The following is a 20284-nucleotide window of genomic DNA, read 5'->3' on the forward strand; positions in this document are numbered from 1 at the left end:
CCATCTGCTACACCCTTCTGACGAAATAATAGCTTACCAAGCTCATCTAGTTCAGAACGCCGAGGCACGACTTTATGCCTTGAATGCATTGAACGCTGCACCACTCGAGGGCATTGAAAACATTCCCATCGTTCGTGAATTCCAAGACGTCTTCCCAGAAGAACTTCTAGGGATTCCTCCTGCTAGAGCTGTCGAATTCATCATCGACTTGAAACCCGGCACTACCCCTATAGCTAAACGACCCTACAAGATGCCGCCGCATGAACTCATTGAGCTTAAGGAGGAAATCGACAAATCTCTTGTCAAAGGTTTCATTCGCCCAAGTTGCTCTCCTTGGGGAGCACCTTCTCTCTTTGTTAAGAAGAAGGATGGGACAAACCGATTAGTCCAAGACTACCGTCCTATAAACCAAGCTACCATTCATAATAAATATCCTCTTCCTCGAATCAATGATCTTTATGATCAACTGGCTGGCTCATCAGTGTTCTCCAAACTCGACTTGAGGTTGGGTTACCACCAGATCCGTGTTCGTGAAGAGGACATCCCAAAAACCGCCTTCGTGACTCGGTATGGATCATACGAGTACACCGTCATGTCATTCGGCTTAACGAATGCTCCAGCCACCTTCTCTCGTCTGATGAACTATATATTCATGGATTACCTCGACAAGTTCGTCGTGGTTTATTTGGACGATATCCTCGTATTTTCCAAGAACAAGGAGGAACATGCTGAACATCTTCGTCTTGTGCTGGAAAAGCTTCGGGAGCATCAGCTGTATGCTAAGTATTCCAAGTGTGAATTCTGGCTCCCCGAAGTAACCTATCTTGGGCATGTCATCTCCAAAGATGGTATTGCCGTCAACCCTGAACGAGTTCAGGCTATACTCGATTGGACTCCTCTGAAGAATGTGAAGCAAGTCTGAAGTTTTCTCGGTCTCGCCAGCTATTGCCGTCGATTCGTCGAGAACTTCTCCAAGATTGCCAGGCCTCTGACTAATTTGTTGCATAAGGGTGTCAAGTTCGACTGGACAGACAAGTGTCAGGAAAGTTTCCAGGCGCTCAAAGACAAGTTGACTTCTGCCCCCGTACTTGCTCCACCTGATACTAAGAAGGACTTCGTCATTTACTGCGACGCTTCCCGTCAAGGATTAGGCTGTGTCCTAATGCAAGAGCGCAGAGTGATTGCTTATGCCTCTCGTCAACTGCGCCCTCACGAAGAAAACTACCCAGTTCACGACCTCGAGCTTGCTGCTGTCATTCATGCACTGAAGCAGTGGCGACATTACCTTCTCGGTAATCATTGCGAGATCTTCACCGACCATCAAAGTCTGAAGTATCTGTTTACTCAGCCAGATTTGAACCTACGCCAGCAAAGATGGATGGAGACTGTTGCAGACTTTGACGTGGGTATATCCTATACCCCCGGAAAGGCTAATGTAATGGCTGATGCCTTGAGCCGCAAGTCTTACTGCAACCACCTCCAGGTCCACAAAGTTCAGCCCTCGCTTACCGAAGAATTTAGAAGGCTGAACCTCCATATTGTTCCTCCGGGATCACTCTCTCCCCCTCCCGAAGATTTCCCCAAACGGAACCTCCATGTTGTTTCCAAGGGTTCTCTCAATACCCTGGTTGCGAAACCAGATCTTGTGGACACCATCAAATGGATACAGAAATGTGATGATGAAGTCCTCAAGATTAAGCGCGACCTAAAAAAGGAAAGCCCTCATTCTTCACGATCGCCGACGATGGCGCCTTGTATTTCAAAGGCCGCCTAGTGGTACCATGTTCGAAGAAAAACCTGGATAAGACTAAAAGGGTTATGCAAGAAGCTCATGATACGCCTCTGTCCATCCATCCTGGTAGTACAAAGATGTACTAGGATATTCGTCAAAGATTCTGGTGGTCTAATATGAAGCAGGACATTGCTCGTTATGTTGCTGAGTGTGATGTTTGTCGCCGAATCAAAGCAGAGCATCAAAGGCCTGCTGGAACTCTGCAACCTATCTCTATTCCTGAATGGAAATGGGACCATGTTGAGATGGACTTCGTCACTGGATTTCCCAAATCGCAGAAAGGTAATGATGCTATTCTTGTCGTCATTGACCGGCTTTCCAAAGTTGCCCATTTCCTGGCGGTCAAAGAGACAATCACTGCTAGTCAGCTTGCTACTCTCTACATGGCCAGAATTGTTTCACTTCACGGTATCCCACTGGTTATCAGTTCAGACCGTGGCAGTTTATTCACTTCAAGATTCTGGGCAAGTTTCCAAGAAGCTATGGGGACTCACTTATCTTTCAGTACTGCGTTTCATCCGCAGTCACAAGGGCAAGTTGAACGTGTCAACCAAGTTCTCGAAGACATGCTTCGAGCTTGTGTAATCTCATTCGGCAAGAAATGGGAGGAATCTCTTCCATATGCCGAGTTCTCTTATAATAATAGCTATCAAGCTAGTCTGAAGATGTCCCCCTTCGAAGTGCTTTATGGACGAAAGTGTCGAACCCCTCTGAACTGGTCAGAAACTGGGGAACGCCCACTCTTCGGTCCGGATATTATCCAACAGGCCGAAGAACAAGTTCGCATTATTCGCGAGAATCTCAAGACTGCTCAGTCACGTCAGAAAAGTCAGTATGACCGTCATCACCAAGACATGGTCTATCAACCTGGCGAAAAGGCTTATCTTCGAGTTACCCCAATGAAGGGTGCTCACCGCTTCGGGATCAAGGGCAAGCTAGCTCCTCGCTATATCGGTCCCTTCACTATTCTCGAAAGGCGTGGAAAGGTGGCATATCAACTGGAGCTTCCGCCGAACCTTTCTCAGGTTCACGATGTGTTCCATGTGTCACAACTCCGCCGTTGCTTCAAGGATCCAATCCGAGCGGTGGATCATGAAGTGCTCGAATTGCAACAGGACCTCTCTTATAAAGAGCATCCGGTCTGCATTCTTGACCAAGCTGAACGCCGCACACGTCAGAAGGCGATCAAATTCCTCAAAGTCCAGTGGTCGAATCACTCTGAAGACGAAGCCACTTGGGAACGCGAGGATCGCCTGCGTGAAGAATACCCCGCGTTGTTTCCTTCTACCTCCTAAATCTCGGGACGAGATTTCTTGTAGTGGAGGAGATTTGTAACGCCCGGATAATTAAGCTACAGTAATCCCACGCTAATGGAGCCACGTTACCTACGTTACTATTGCTAATCGATCGTTAGATCAAAACCGGACCAAAATTCAAATTCAAACTTTGGTAAATAATAAAAGTTTTCAAACATTGAAATAAAAATGTTCGGTTTGTACTAAATATTACATAGATAATTGTGGTGTAGGAGACCCAGTTTTATAAAATGCATAAATATTTTAAACTGAATTGAAACACAAGAGAAAATAAATAAAAGAAAGAAAATACGAAAAAGGACAAAACAACAACAACAAAAAAGAGAAAGCCCCCCCCCTCCCTGGGCCGTGGCCCAACTGGGCCAACCCACCTAGCCCAGCCGGCCCACCCCAGGCTATAACCCACCCCCCCACTACCAGAAACCCTAACCCCATCCCCCCACTCTCCCCACGATCCCCTTTCCTCCCTCCCCCACGTCGCGCCCCATTCTCCCCCGATCCAGATCGGATCGGGCTCGACGCCGCCGCCTCGCCCTCATCGCCGCCGAACGCCGTCGCCCCCCTTCCCCGCCTGGACCTCGCCGGCGCCCTTCCCCACCGGCCTGCATCATCTTTGCCGCCGTCCCCGTCGACCACCCCGACACCCACTGCCCTAGACCCTACGTCTCCGGTGAGGCCACGGCCTCCGCGCACCTCCTCTCTCCCCCTTCGCTCGCTCATCGCGCCGTGCTCGCGCCGTCTGCGCTTCGGCACGCCCGCGCCTCGCCGGCGCCCGCGCGGCCACCGCAGCAGCCCCGCCGCTCCTCGCCGCATCGCGCACACGCCGCACCGCAGCGCTGTTGCCGCTGCCCACCACGGCTTCGCCCCGGCGCGCGCCTCCTCCCCTGCTGCCTGCCCCGCGCCATCGCCTGAACCGCGCCGCCTCTGCCCCGTCCCGCCGCGCCCCTCCTGTCACCTCGCCTCCCGCCTCGGCTCCGCCTTGCCAGGCCGCGCCGGCGCCGCCCCTTGCTTGCTGCCGGCTCCCGCGCCGCAGCTGCGCCTGCTCGCCCCCCCTCCGAGTCGGGCGCCAGCACGCCCAGCGCCCGTTCGGGCGACAGCCGTCGCCCCAGCGCCCAAAACCCGTTAAGGCCCCCTGTGCCTATGACAGGGGGGCCCCACGACCAGAACGTTTTTAACAAAAAAAAGAAGATTTAAAAAAAAGATAATAGCTAAATAAATAATTAAAAATAATTAGAATATTAATTATTTAATTAATCAAAGAGTTAATTAACTTAATAATTATAATTAGATTAACCTAATCACTAATTAACCTAATTAACTGTTAGTTAATTAAAACAGAGTATGACGATCGGGACCCACCTGTCAGGTTGACCAAGTCAACTACTGACGTCATGCTGACGTCAGTAGACACTATTCTGGATAATGTTGATTAAATTAAATAAATAAATCCTAAAAATGATTTAAATCTTTTAAAATTAATATAAAATAAATCATAGCTCGGATGGAAAAACTTTGTACATGAAAGTTGCTCAGAACGACGAGACGAATTCGGATACGCAGCCCGTTCGTCCGCCACGTGTCCCTAGCATAGTGAACCTACAACATTTCACCTCCGGTTCATCTGTCCGAAAACGCGAAACACCGGGGATACTTTCCCGGATGTTATCCCCCTTCACCGGTATCACCTAATACCGCGTTAGGGCACCCCTAGCACCGTTACTTGCCTTGTCATGCATCGTTATGCATCTGTTTGCATTATATTTATTGTTTCTTCTCCCCTCTTCTTCCGCTAGACACCGAGACCGACGCCGCTGCTACCCAGTACGACTACGGAGTTGACGACCCCTCTCTCTTGCCAGAGCAACCAGGCAAGCCCCCCCTTTTGATCACCAGATATCGCCTACTCTTCTCTATACTGCTTGCATTAGAGTAGTGTAGCATGTTACTGCTTCCCGTTAACCCTATCCTGATGCATAGCCTATCCTTGCTACTACTGTTGTTACCTTTACCTGCAATCCTAATGCTTAGTATAGGATGCTAGTTTATCATCAGTGGCCCTACATCCTTGTCCGTCTGCCATGCTATACTATCGGGCCGTGATCACTCGGGAGTTGATCACGGGTATATACTATATACTTTATACATGATACATGTGGTGACTAAAGACGGGTCGGCTTGAGGAGCACCCGCGAGTGGAGTTTTGAGGCGGAGCGGCAGGGCAGGTTCCGACCACCTAGGAGAGAGGTGGGCCTGGCCCTGGTCGGCGTTCGCGGATACTTAACACGCTTAACGAGATCTGGGTATTTGATCTGAGTCTGGCCATTTGGTCTATACGCACTAACCATCTACGCGGGAGTAGTTATGGGTATCCCGGCGTCGTGGTATCAGCCGAAGTCTTCGTGACGTCAGCGACTGAGTGGCGCGCGCCGGATTGGACTGGAAGGCCACTAGGCTAGGTCTGCTTTCGGCCGCGTTCGCAACGTGCAGGTGTGCTAAGGGCGATGGGCCCAGACCCCTGGGCGCTTAGGTTTAGACCGGCGTGCTGACCTCTCTGTTGGTCTAGGTGGGGCTGCGACGTGTTGATCTTCCGAGGCCGGGAATGACCCAGGAAAGTGTGTCCGGCCAAATGGGATCGAGCGTGTTGGGGTATGTGGTGCACCCCTGCAGGGAAGTTAATCTATTTGAATAGCAGTGATCTTCGGTAACAGGACGATTTGGAGTTGTACCTTGACCTTATGACAACTAGAACCAGATACTTAATAAAACACACCCTTCCAAGTGCCAGATACAACCGGTGATCTCTCTCTCACAGGGCGACGAGGGGAGGATCAGCGGTTAGGGTTATGCTATGCGATGCTACTTGGAGGACTTCAGTCTACTCTCTTCTACATGCTGCAAGACGGAGGCTGCCAGAAGCGTAGTCATCGAAAGGACTAGCTATCCCCCTCTTATTCCGGCATTCTGCAGTTCAGTCCACCTATGATAGCCTTATTCCAGTTGATACCAATGCATACATATGTAGTGTAGCTCCTTGCTTGCGAGTACTTTGGATGAGTACTCACGGTTGCTTTCTCCCTCCTTTCCCCCTTTCCCTTCTTCCTGGTTGTCGCAACCAGATGTTGGAGCCCAGGATCCAGACGCCACCGTCGACGACGACTCCTACTACACCGGAGGTGCCTACTACTACGTGATGCCCGCTGACGACGACCAGGAGTAGTTAGGAGGATCCCAGGCAGGAGGCCTTCACCTCTTTCGATCTGTATCCCAGTTTGTGCTAGCCTTCTTAAGGCAAACTTGTTTAACTTATGTCTGTACTCAGATATTGTTGCTTCCGCTGACTCGTCTATGATCGAGCTCTTGTATTCGAGCCCTCGAGGCCCCTGGCTTGTAATATGATGCTTGTATGACTTATTTTATTTGTAGAGTTGTGTTGTGATATCTTCCCGTGAGTCCCTGATCTTGATCGTACACGTTTGCGTGTATGATTAGTGTACGATTGAATCGGGGGTGTCACACTCCCTCTCTCCTCCTTCCTTCCTCTCCTACTCCTACTTGGAAGGGGGGAATCCTACTCGGGAGTAGGACTCCCCTAGGGCACGCCATAGAGAGGGTCGGCCCTCTCCCTCCTCCACTCCTTTATATACGGGGGAGGGAGGGCAGCCCATAGACACACAAGTTGATCATTGATCTTTTAGCCGTGTGCGGTGCCCCCTTCACCATAATCCATCTCGGTTATATTGTAGCGGTGCTTAGGCGAAGCCCTGTTCCGGTAGCAACATCATCACCGTCATCACGCCGTCGTGCTGACGAAACTCTCCTTCGAAGCTCTACTGGATCATGAGTTCGCGGGACGTCATCGAGCCGAATGTGTGCAGATCGCGGAGGTGCCGTACCTTCGGTGCTAGATCGGTCGATCGTGAAGACGTACGACTATATCAACCGCGTTGTCATAACGCTTACGGTCTACGAGGGTACGTAGACGATACTCTCCCCTCTCGTTGCTATGCATCACCATGATCTTGCGTGTTCGTAGGAATTTTTTTGAAATTATTGCATTCCCCAACAAATGTCGGATATGGATTTGCTAGTTGTGTTGCACACCCAAAAAGGGGTTAGTGCGAGGGTGTTGTGGCGCTGCGTGGTGGCGCTTTTATGATCATTATGGACAATATGGAACAAGATTATGATCGAAAAAAGTTTCCTGCTCATCCCGTTGATGTTATTTTCAAATATCATCTCTTCTTACAGATGTGGACACCATTGGAAAAACAACGCGATGACTCTCGTGCAGATGAGCAACAGTCTCTCGGGTATCCGCCACTCTTCGTAGCTGGCTCTTGCTCTTTTGGCGTCGCCTAGTGCTTTTGGGAGGCACGACGTGGTTTCAGTAGACTTCTTTTATCTTGCGCCTTGCCCCTTCTATTTTGGACCCATTTCATGTATCGCTTGTGTTGGCCTTGGGGCCTATTTGAACCATGTGGTTTGCAAGTTTCGATGATTTTATGGATGTTGCATGGTGGCTTTATTAATTTAAAGTCAGACACGTCTAGCGTCTTCGATTCAAAAGAAACATATATGATACCGACTTTAAAAAATTCACAAGTTTTACCTCTCAATGCTAACAGTTGTCAAAACTTTCGTAATATCACTCCCAGGTAGTTTTAATATATCTAAAAGGCCTTAAGAGAGTGGCATCACCAAATTGTATTTCTCAAAACCTTACTAGTAATAGTAACTGGCTTTAGATATGGGGGAATTTTATTTTTACCACTCTAGATTTTGCCAATTTTCCTTATGCCACTTTATATTTTGACATTTAACTTTTGCCACTCTTAGTTTTTGACAATTTTCATAATTGCCATTTTCGTAGCAAAAGCAAAATTTCAGAGTGGCAATTGTGAGACATTTCAAAAGTTAAGAGTGGCAAAAATAAAATAAAATTATTTTGCTTTTGCCACGGAATGACGATTGTGATAATTATCAAAAGCTAAGAGTGGCAAAAGTGAAATGTCAAAATCCAGAATGACATAAGAAAAAATGACAAAATCTAGAGTGGCACAAAAAAAAATTCACAATGATAGTAGGGAAACCTTTCCTAAAAAAAGATAGGAGGGAAACTAGAAAAAATATAACTAATATGGTCATAAATCACAAGTACTCATTTAGGCATCTCCAACGGCAAACCCTAAATATTCTCTCGCATCCATCGGCGTACAGGGGGCAGTCCGTGGACACAGATGCAGAAGGCCGCCATCCAACGTTGTCTACATACATTTTAACAACAATTGGGACCAACCGCACGAAACTCATGCAAATCGGGCGAATTTTGATATAAACACGACGGATTTAATTTAAACTAGGATAATTTGTACATAAAATCAGATGATATTTCGTCCGGTGAACTAAAAACCTTAAAATAATACCCTAAACTATCATATACTTGACGGTGACCTTGTAGGCCATGCCGGACTAGCCGGCGGCTCCTCCTCCGTCGTCCTCGCCCGATCCGGCATCGGAGTCGTCGGAGTCGGGCTTCGGGCGGCGGAAGGTGGCGGCGTCGCGACAGGGCTTCCCGACAGCCGCCTAACGCTCGTGGATGATCCTCTCCGCTTCCTACTGCGCCAAGGACGTGGATTGAGGAAGAGTGGAGCGGTGCTTGGAGGGGCAGCGTTGGCGGCAGCGATCTCACTGAGAGACCGTACTTGGTCATCTCCCTGTCAAGGCAGTGGAGACGGCGATTGGCCGTCTTCGACGTCGTCACGGAGTTGTCCAGTGCCCAGGCGTACGCCAGGTCCGGGTCCGCCACGATGTGTGGAGGCGGGACTCCGGGGTCTGCGAACTTGGACCAGCGCATGGCATTGCGCCTATCCCGCCGGCGCTGCTCCTTGTCGGCGTACTCCTACGCCGTCATGGCGCGCCGGGACGACGAACAGCTGTCGTCCCCCCCTGTCGCTGCCGAGGTAGTGGAGAATGCGGTCGCACGCCTTCGCCACGATCGCATTGAGCAAAAGTGGTGGTGCGCGACGCTCCTCCTTAACGAAGTCCTGGGGCGGCGAGAACCGCTCCTCCTTGATGCGTCGGGGCGGCGGAGAGAGCCGCTCCTCCTTGACGCGCCATGCGAAGGTCCTGTCAGCCGCTTCAATGCGACGCAGCTGCCGGAGTTGGTTCCTCGGGAAGCTCCGTATTGAAGCGGCGATCAGCGTCGCGCTGCCTCCGGTCACATCGCGACATCAATGCTGGCCGCTGCATGCTCTGGGTCAGTATGAATGCGGCGCGGTAAGCGGTGTGTGCATCAAAAGAAAAGGGCGGGATGCGCGGGTGGGGGGTTTGGGTAGGCCAGGGTGGTCAGAAGCGGGTGTTGGCAGCGTTAGGGACGTGCATCCAGACCCCCGCGGACCGATACAGGCCCGTGTTGCATGGTTTCCGCGGTTCGGGCAACATGGTCCAAACATATGTAGACGGTTTACAGGTCATTGTTGGAGATGCCTTTAGGACTGCTACTTCCTTCATAATTATTTGAAATCAGAGATGACATGAACCATTTAACCGAATATAAATCACAACTGATCTTGTGGTTGTCATTTCAATGATTTTATGAACTGCTACTATAATATAATAGGGATTTCTTTTGCGGGTAAATATAATAGGGAATTTACTTCCACACAAACTATAAATCATGTTGGTAGTGGCGGATGGGGGGAGGGACGTTGCTGGGGCCATGGCTCCACTCATGCTAGATTTTTCTCTCAAATCACCACTATATTATCTACAAAATGCTTATGATACTTGTGTGTGCCCTCCTCGGCGATGATTGCTGTTCTGTTGCAAGGTCCTGTGAGGTCATAGCACGACGACTTCACGACTATCTATTACAATAAAATTTGCCCAACTTCGGTGAGGGGGGCGATGATGGACGTGCCTTCGGCTCGCTCTAATGATTGTAATCGTCGCTAAGTGGACTATAGACGTGGATACAATTTTTGTTGCTTCTGGTGTTCTTTATATTGCCATGATTGTTGATGAATAGATGAAAGAAATTCCTGAATTGATAAATAAATAGGGTCTGGTTACATCTCATCTAGATGTGAGATAATACCTTACATCTAAGTATGACATCTGCACTGTTTGTGGCCTTTTTTGTTTGTTTGCTTGTTTCTCTTTTGTTTGTCTTGGGCGTGTTTGTTTGTCTCAGCTTACTCACTCCGGCCAGATGGAAACTAGTCCAAGCTTATAAAACTCTCCGCCGGCAATCGATTAAGTTGCCCGTGGATACACGAAGTACGTAAAAGAAAAGGAAAAAGTAACACGAAGCCAATGGCCAAAATCTTTGTTAGACTCGGGTAACCATACACCGGACCCAGACCCGACTCATACCATAGTTCATTAACTCATTCGAGTCAGCCCTTTATTTGAACGTTGTGACTTTTGAGCGAGCCATACCCAACTCATGTCATAGCTAAAAATAATGTTTGTAGATTAGAAAATATTCACAGATTAACAAAAATGCTCATGAAATAAAAAAATTCAATTTTTTCAAAAAATATTAGGAAAACATAGAAATGCACTTTGAAGTAATGAAGTGTAAATTTAATGTTCATAAATTAAGTTGTCATGAATATGAACAAATATTAACAAATTCTAAAAAAAATCATGAATTTTAGAATATATTAAAGAATTCTAGAATATCCGAATAAAAGGTGTTCATGAAATTAAAAATTGTGCAGGAATTTGGAAAATATTCATTAAATTGAAAAAATATTCACAAACTTGTTAGACTAAAGTTACGAGTCAAGGGTGGACTTTCAACTGAGACTAAAAAGATCGGCCCCAGTTGCGAGTCGAGAGTGGACTTGTAACTGGAAAAAAAGGTCGGCTCCCAGTTGCGAGTTGAGAATGGACTTGCAATTGGGATAAAAGAAAGTCGGGCACCAGTTTGTGAGTCGAGGGTGAGATTTCAACTGGGACAAAAAAAGACTAGGCCCCAGTTGCGAGTCGAGGGTGAACTTGCAACTGGGAGAAAATAGGTTGGGCCTCAATTACGAGTCAAGTGTAGACTTGCAACTGGAACAAAAAAAGTTCAGGCCTCAGTTGTAAGTCGAGGATGGATTTACATCTAGGACACAAAAATGCCAGGTCCAGTTACGAGTCAGGGGTGAGAATGCAACTGAGACAATAAAAGATCATGCCTTAGTTGCGAGTTGAAAGTGGGCTTGCAACTGAGACAAGAAAGATCGGGCCTCAGTTGTGAGTCAAGGGTGGATTTTCAACTGGGGAAAACGGGAGAAAAATTGGCCGAGCCCTCGAAGGTAGACTTACAACTGGGACAATTTTTGTGCATGTTAGGGCTGAAGTTGCAACCTGGAAAAAGGGTGTTCCCGTATTTTGTTGATGATGGACTTGCAACTCGGATAAAAATGATCATGTACAATTGCATATCGACTGCAAGGCAGAGCCTGTCTTTTCTACAGAGCGTATATCTTCAACATCGAAGTTGAAAGAAAATAGAAAAGGGCAACGTCAAACAACATAGCGTGTCTCTTCTATTTCTACAACGCATACGAAACAAAAAGAGGGCCAAAAGAGCGCAATCAAGAAAAAAGTCGGACAAATAAAAAGACATGCACCATGATAAGGTCGAAAGTGGACAAAACAGAATAGACAATACATGAATACATTAGCCGACGATACGAGATCAAGAATTTGCGTGAAAATTACACCAGCAAGATCCCAACAGACAACAACTTAAATAAGACATTACTAACTCTCATTTTGATGAAGTTTAGAAGGAAAGAGAGACAATGTCAAAATTAACCGTAAAGGCGGCGATCGCGATAGAGCTTCTTTTTTCTTGTCACTTTCAATTCTAGGTCGTAGTCTAGAAACAACATAGGGAACGTCATGATATGCAACAGGCCTAAGCAACAACATGATACACGACAAACAAACAACGGCGAACGAGGTGGAAGATAGAGAGCTTGCATGAAAATTATGAAAACTAAATCAAACAATGGCAAACTTAGATAAGTCATAGTTTAAAATAGTCGTGAATTTAAAATATACTTATGAAATTTAAAAAACATAGATTTTATGACAAAAAGTTTAAAAACCAAAAGAAAATTTGGAAAAAAAACAAGGAACTTTTTTAGAAAAGACCGAGTATAGAGAGTGGTGACCGTAAAATACTTTAACAAATGCTCGCCCTCACTCTTCCAATTTTTTCCCGGAAACCACTGAAAAAACACAAAAGAGGACCACTCTCCATGCAGACATGAACAAAAAAAACTAGCCCAATTCAGGACCAGATACAAACAAAAAGACCAGCTACCACACAAACGTAACGCAACCAACGGGCTGCACGTGCACGCAAACATAGAAAGGAAGTCACGCGCAGCGGACAATCACTAATTTGCATGAAAATTGTATCTTTAGATTGTGTTGTGAGAAAGTTAGATGTGAGGTAACTATATATCGTAAGCAAATCTGAAATAAATAATTATTGAACCACTGAGATATCATGTAGGCAAATTGTATCTTCGAGACTACAGAATTGAATCTTTTATTTTTGCAAAAAAAAAGAATTGAGTCTTTTAGACTACATCAAAATTATTGAATGGAAGCACGTTGCAAAAAGATGGTTGCTAATGGACAAGGCTTGCCTGCTCCCCTCGTGTGCTCCCATTGGTACTTCCCTTCCACCATTTTTCATCGAACGGGTGCAGAGAATTTCCATCCCACGCCCCTTTTCCTCCCTAAAAAGGGGAAACAACCCCTATATTTCCGTGTTCCCTCTCCCTCCTTAATACTCGTGATTAATTCTGGAGGGGAAACATCCGCCAACTGGTTTGCATGCCAACGTACAGAAAACACACAAACAAACCTCACAATAGATGCAAATAAAAACAAACGGGAAACTTCACAAGATCAATCAGCAAATTAGCAATTTGGAGAGCATGAAACAAGATCCTAAATCTCAGGCCCAAGACAATTTACAGTTTGAAGGCTACATCAAACGAACAAACTAATCTCACGCAAAAATAAAGAAATTATTGTCCCCTATGGCACTTTTAACCATTGGTATTGAAAACCATGAGAACGGGGATGAATGTCAAGGATCAAAAGTAAGGAATCGGACTAATATTCATCATGATCTCTTTTCATTGTTCGTATCCTTTTGAATTGGTCTCTTACTTTTCTCTACTGATAGACAAATCAAATTTACCGATCAGGATTATATAACATCTATGCAAATATGATTGCCAAACATTTGTACAGCCATGTAGACACAAAACGAATAGCCACTCTTTCATGATCAATTTTGCATGACTATTTTTTTTATCTAACATGACAAGCAGACCGACAGTCGATCGCTGCTGCCATGCCAATGTAAACATCGTTCGCCATCAACCACTCCCGCCATCGGTGATGGTACTTAAACAATGCATGTTCCCTTCATCATCGATAATCAGTTCTACCAATCTCACTACAAGCAACCAAGTCAAGAATGCCATGTCTGAGCTTACATCGACGTCTTCTGGCATGTTCCTATCTGCAAATATCATCACCATCAGTTAATTAAAATCAAGTTGATTCAACCAGTATACAACATCAGCAACATTTTGTGCAAGAGTTTCCCCATTTCTCGACCCACTGCATTTTTCAACAATTTACTTTTGTTGCATGTGCAAATTAAATATCTTCATAAAAAAATTAAACACACACATTCAGAATGTAAAAATGAACTCAGCTAGCTAGGCATCCAGGACATGTAAAAACAAATTTGGATCTAGAAATTTGCACAACAAAATTTGAACTTTTAACAAATCACGGCATGTGCCGCAAGTTGTACTGTTTTCCGTCTTTCTAAGTGCAAATCAAGCGGTGCTTCCGTTCATTCTTCTGGTGCATGGGCTCACCGCTCACATTAGCAATGGACGAGGCTTGCCTGCTCCCGTCCCGGTGCTTCCATCCATGCTCCCCATCGTCAATTCTTCATCAAAAGCTTTGCAGGACGAGTGGTCAGCCACCAAAACAGAAGCTCTATCCTGTCCGAAGCCGATTGCGCGGCGACCGATCGCCAAACACAGGCTGGTTCTGCACAAGTTTCGTTCTGCAGTTTCCGCGGATTTAGGTGGACATCCAAGAGCTAGTCGTCCTCTCCAAAGTCCGAACTCCATCCCAACCACGCGATTCCTCTCAGATCTAGGGTTTCCATACAGAGAGAGAAATGCGGGGAGATTAATTGGAGGCGAGAGATGGGTCAGCTGCCCATCCACCGGCCAAATGCCGACGCAGCCGCGCTCCCTAGTCGCGCCGTCGTCTTTCTTTTCTCCCAGGCTGGCGCGTCGCGCCGCATCAGCAACACCTGCAACGGAGCTTCGTGGCCGCCCGTCGCTCGAGCGCTGGCAGCGGCGCCGGCTTCCTAATTTGCTCTTGCCGGCCGTCTGGCCGGCGACTGCGGCCTCTGCTGCACTTGTTTGCAGTTCCGGAAGAGGCCGGCGAATAAAAAGCAGCTCCTTTTCGAGCCGCATACCGAAATCGATCCGTTTCTGTTTTCATTTCGGACGGAGATCGGCTCCGTCTCTTTCTTGGTCAACCCCCAGCAGAATTAAGGGGGCTTGCCTTCCAATTTTCGAGTTTGCTCTCCAATTTTTGACTCCGAAGTTGGAAGCTTATACCAAGCCATTATATATCCCCTCAAGCGGTCGGCGGCGAAGCCATCAGGTTCAGTGGAGACCGAGCCACCCGCGAGTCATCAGAAAACACATCCGGCGACGGAGACCTCCCTCGCTCCTCCTCTTGGTCATCGGCTGATCTACACCATGGAGGTGAGTCCTTTGTCCTTTCTTTTCAGGGAATCCTTCCTGTAGATCATCTTACACAATATTCTCGGCAAAACTAAAAACTCTTTACACATCGCAAGCAGTTTTCATTTGTCAAAAATGTCAAAATTGTATCTTCGAGACTACAGAATTGCATCTTTTAGACTACATCAAAATAGTATCTTTAGGCTAATATTTTTGAAAGTGCGCCTTCGAGACTAAGAAATCAACTCTAATATGTTTCCATGCCAAATGCAGGACGGTAATCGAGAAGACATGCTTAGCAACTTGCCTGATCATATTTTGCTCACCATTCTTGACCGGCTCAATGTTCGCGACGCTGCAAGAACCTGTGTCCTCTCCCGACGGTGGCAGCAGCTCCCTGCTATGCTCTCTCAAATTAAGATAGACGTTTTGGATTTCCTCCCTGAGGGAACAACTGCATGCTACCAACGCGAAATTGTTCGAATCAATGGAGCTGCGGTTGAAGCAACAAAGAGCATCATGTCACGCAGGGATCCAAGCCGAAACACCATCCACCTCCTGTCCATGAAGTTCTTTTTGAGAGACAATGACACCATATCCATTGGACATGCTGTTGGACAGATCATGGCTACCCACAAGGTTGAGATAGCCCAATTCGCAATTTTGACAGAGGCGCATTACTCCCGCCGCGGCGATGATGATCTGGTCTACTATGGGAGAAATTTTATGTTGTTCTTTGAAGCTTGCCCGGGTGCATTTGGTGGTCTCACGTGCCTCAAACTGCAGGATTTGAGATTTGGTAAATCAGACATCTGTAATGTCCTCCTTACCTGCAAGCAACTAAAACACCTACGCATGTTCAATTGCGACTCAGGGGTTTGGGCCACACTGCAAGTTGAACACCTGCAGCTCAGTGAGCTTGAGATCGTTAATTGTTCATTTAGAAAAGTCGTGCTCATCTCCCTCCCAAAACTCACACAGATGGCCTTTCATGGTTGGATCGCTTTCCAAGATCCACTATCAGTTGGTGATGTACCATTGCTCGAGACTGTAGATCTCACCAATGTTTGTCTTAGTAGCCACAAAATGGTCAAGTTAAGTGAGTTTCTTGGCGGCACCTCTGTGCGTAACCTGAGGTTAGGATTTGAGAGCGAAAAGGTAAGTCGACATAGATGTTTTGCTAGTTATGGGGTCACTTCTTTTTCCACTTATATCATCACATGTTTATTTGATGCAGATTTGGGTGCAACCAGAACATCTGACGAGACAGCTGGCATCCGTGTTCTGCCAGCTAACTTTTGTGCATATGGCTGAAATTCCAGAAGGGTATGACCTCTCCTGGTCATTGTTCATTCTTGAAGCTGCGCCCAACTTGAAGGAGCTATATTTGACGGTATGTTCTTAGCTTTTTGCTTCAAATACAAATGGCTGCAATATTGATAAACCATTTCCATTTACCGGTGTCGGCCTATGGTACGCAGGTGTGGGATCATTTGTGTACAATGGAAACGGACAGGGAGAAGAGGAGGGCACTCTCGTATAGCATAAGGAAGGGTGTAAGGTGGGAATCATCTGCATCTCGTTTCCAGCACCGGCGTCTGGAAACGCTAGTAATCTTTGGTTTTGAATCTGAAGAATACATGCTGACGCATGTCAGGTGTGTCATGGAAGCAGCGGTGAATCTAAAGAATGTGTTCCTATACAATAGGCTGGCGTGTAAGATGTGCCGCGACAACCCTCCGCCGTCCAGCTTCCCCTTTGCTGAGACTAAGAAGCTTTTGGTGGAGAAGATAATTACCAGTGGGATCGATTCAGCTGCCTCAATTCACTTCCTGGCCGGCAAAGCTATATGGGCTTCTCATGTTGCAAAGAAGAACTTCCCATAGTGTCTTCAATTCAAGTTTGTGTTGTAACTTGTAATGCCCTTTGTGCCAAAGCTGATAACATAATTTGAGTCAATTTTAGTATTCCTTGATTGAATGAAGTGTAAGTTTAATCCTGGCAGCATTTTGTTTTATCAGTAAGCTGGGAACATATGCTCCTTTTTGTGGTCAATTAATGTGACCTGGAACTAACTTAACAGTTTAACATGGAAAAAAAATACTCTGCCCGATCCATATTAATGGACTCTGGTTTAGTACAAAGTTAGTAATATTTGTGCTACACTTAACAAGAAACAAGCGCTAGCTGAAGGTGTTCTGTTTAGTTGGCACGTTTTGGTTTTGGGCAGATGAATTGCAAGATTCAACAAGAAATTCCCTCTATTTGGTTTTGGGCAGATGAATTGCAAGATTCAACAAGAAATTTCCTCTATTTAGTTGGCACGTTTCGGTCCTAGTGGATTCAAACCTCGAGATGATTGGGTGATCCTTTGTTGCTTACGGTAACACAAACAAGATCCAAAACTGTTGTTCTCCCAGCTAAAGTTGTGAACTATGAACATAATCAACAAGCGACAATAAGCTACTGTTGCGACAATATCTTAAGTTGTGAATGTTGAATATGTTGGGGAACATAGTATTTCAAAAAAAATCCTACGATCACGCAAGATCTATCTAGGAGAATCATATCAACGAGTGGGGAGAATGTGTCCATGTACCCTCGTAGACCGAAAGCGGAAGCATTTAGTAACGCGGTTGATGTAGTCGAACGGCTTCGCGATCCAACCGATCCAAGTACCGAACGTACTGCACCTCCGCGTTTAGCACACGTTCAGCTCGATGACATCCCTCGATCTCTTGATCCAGTTGAGGACGAGGGAGAGTTCCGTCAGCACGACGACGTGGCGACGGTGATGATGAAGTTACCGGCGCAGGGGTTCGCCTAAGCACTACGACGATATGATCCGAGGTGTGTAACTGTGGAGGAGGACACCGCACACGGCTAAGAGAAGGCTTGGTGTGCCTTTGGGATGCCCCCCCCACGTATATAAAGGGGGGGAGGAGAGGTGGCCAGCCCAAGGAGTGCGTGCCATGGGGGGGGGAGTCCTACTTAGACTCCCGGTCCAAGTAGGATTCGCCCCCCCTTTCCTGTTCCCACTAGGAGAAGGAGGGAAGGAGTAGAAGGAGAGAAGGAAAGGGCCCCCCAACCCTAGTCCAATTCGGATTGGGCTTGGGGGGAGGGGACCACCTGGCCGCTGCCTCCTCTCTCCACTAGGGCCCATGAAGGCCCATTAACTCCCCGAGGGGTTCCGGTAAACCTCGGTACTCCGGAAAATGCACGAACCTTTCCGAAACCATTCCGCTGTCCAAACATAACCTTCCAATATATCAATCTTTATGTCTCGACCATTTCGAGACTCCTCATCATGTCCGTGATCTCATCCGGGACTCTGAACAAACTTTGGTTCATCAAAACACATAACTCATAATACAAATCGTCATCAAACGTTAAGCGTGCGGACCCTACGGGTTCGAGAACTATGTAGAGATAACCGAGACACATCTCCGGTCAATAACCAATAGCGGAACCTGGATGCTCATATTGGCTCCTACATATTCTACGAAGATCTTTATCGGTCAAACCACATAACAACATACGTTGTTCCCTTTGTCATCGGTATGTTACTTGCCGGAGGTTCGGTCGTTGGTATCATCATACCTAGTTCAATCTCGTTACCGGCAAGTCTCTTTACTTGTCCTGTAATGCATCATCTCGTGGCTAACTCATTAGACACATTGCTTGCAAGGCTCATAGTGATGTGCATTACCGAGAGGGCCCAGAGATACCTCTCCGATACACGGAGTGACAAATCCTAATCTCGAACTATGCCAACTCAACAAACACCATCGGAGACACCTGTAGAGCATCTTTATAATCACCCAGTTACGTTGTAACGTTTGATAGCACACAAGGTGTTCCTCCGGTATTCGGGAGTAGCATAATCTCATAGTCAGAGGAACATGTATAAGTCATGAAGAAAGCAATAGCAATACAACTAAACGATCATTATGCTAAGCTAACGGATGGGTCTTATCCATCACATCATTCTCTAATGATGTGATCCCGTTCATCAAATGACAACACATGTCTATGGTCACAAAACTTAACCATCTTTGATTAACGAGCCAGTCTAGTAGAGGCATACTAGGGACACTTTGTTTGTCTATGTATTCACACATGTACTAAGTTTCTGGTTAATACATTTTTAGCATGAATAATAAACATTTATCATGATATAAGGAAATATAAATAAAAACTTTATTATTGCCTCTAGGGCATATTTCCTTCAGTCTCCCACTTGCACTAGAGTCAATAATCTAGATTACATAGTAATGATTCTAACACCCATGGAGTCTTGGTGCTGAAAATGTTTTGCTCGTGAGAGAGTCTTAGTCAACGGGTCTGCAACATTCAGATCTGTATGTATCTTGCAAATCTCTGTGTCTCCCTCCTCGACTTGATCGCGGATGGAATTGAAGCGCCTCTTGATGATGTTTGGTTCTCTTGTGAAATCTGGATTCCTTCGCCAAGGCAATTGCTCCAGTATTGTCACAAAAGATTTTCATTGGACCCGATGCATTAGGTATGACACCTAGATCGAATATGAACTCCTTCATCCAGACTCCTTCATTTGCTGCTTCTGAAGCAGCTATGTACTCCGCTTCACACGTAGATCCCGTCTCGACGCTCTGCTTGGAACTGCACCAACTGACAGCTCCACCATTCAATATAAATACGTATCCGATTTGTGACTTAGAGTCATCAGGATCATTGTCAAAGCTTGCATCGACGTAACCATTTACGACAAGCTCTTTGTCACCTCCATAAACGAGAAACATATACTTAGTCCTTTTCAGGTATTTCAGGATGTTCTTGACCGCTGTCGAGTGATCCACTCCTGGATTACTTTGGTACCTCCCTGCTAAACTAATAGCAAGGCACACATCAGGTCTGGTACACAGCATTGCATACATGATAGAACCTATGGCTGAGGCATAGGGAATGACTTTCATTTTCTCTCTATCTTCTGCAGTGGTCGGGCATTGAGTCTGACTCAACTTCACACCTTGTAACACAGGCAAGAACCCTTTCTTTGACTGATCCATTTTGAACTTCTTCAAAACTTTATCAAGGTATGTGTTTTGTGAAAGTCCAATTAAGCGTCTTGATCTATCTCTATAGATCTTGATGCCCAATATATAAGCAGCTTCACCGAGGTCTTTCATTGAAAAATTCTTATTCAAGTATCATTTTATGCTATTCAGAAATTCAGTATCATTTCCGATTAGCAATATGTCATCCACATATAATATCAGAAATACTATAGAGCTCCCACTCACTTTCTTGTAAATATAGGCTTCTCCAAAAGTCTGTATAAAACCATATGCTTTGATCACACTATCAAAGCGTATATTCCAACTCCGAGAGGC

At 46.2% G+C, this 20284-nt stretch overlaps 1 protein-coding gene across 3 annotated transcripts; it reads left to right on the forward strand.

Moving 5' to 3' along the window:
- Nucleotides 1–14000: 14000 nt before the first annotated feature.
- LOC125538657 (F-box/LRR-repeat protein At3g26922) lies at nucleotides 14001–16967 on the forward strand. 3 transcript variants are annotated; one of them, XM_048701923.2, is made up of 5 exons: nucleotides 14001–14933; nucleotides 15186–16070; nucleotides 16150–16305; nucleotides 16394–16473; nucleotides 16570–16967. In XM_048701923.2, the coding sequence occupies exons 1-5, from the start codon at nucleotides 14928–14930 to the stop codon at nucleotides 16796–16798; spliced, it is 1356 nt and encodes a 451-aa protein (XP_048557880.1). In that variant the 5' UTR covers nucleotides 14001–14927; the 3' UTR covers nucleotides 16799–16967. The 3 variants fall into 3 exon arrangements, with proteins under 3 accessions (XP_048557880.1, XP_048557879.1, XP_087400424.1); XM_048701922.2 differs by having other exon boundaries at nucleotides 14002–14933; nucleotides 16394–16967; XM_087544298.1 differs by lacking the exon at nucleotides 14001–14933 and having other exon boundaries at nucleotides 15180–16070; nucleotides 16394–16967.
- Nucleotides 16968–20284: the final 3317 nt, after the last annotated feature.

The sequence above is a fragment of the Triticum urartu genome, chromosome 2A (assembly GCF_056163025.1).
Source record: "Triticum urartu cultivar PI428250 chromosome 2A, HENAU_Tu73, whole genome shotgun sequence".
In the NCBI taxonomy this organism is placed as follows: domain Eukaryota; kingdom Viridiplantae; phylum Streptophyta; class Magnoliopsida; order Poales; family Poaceae; genus Triticum; species Triticum urartu.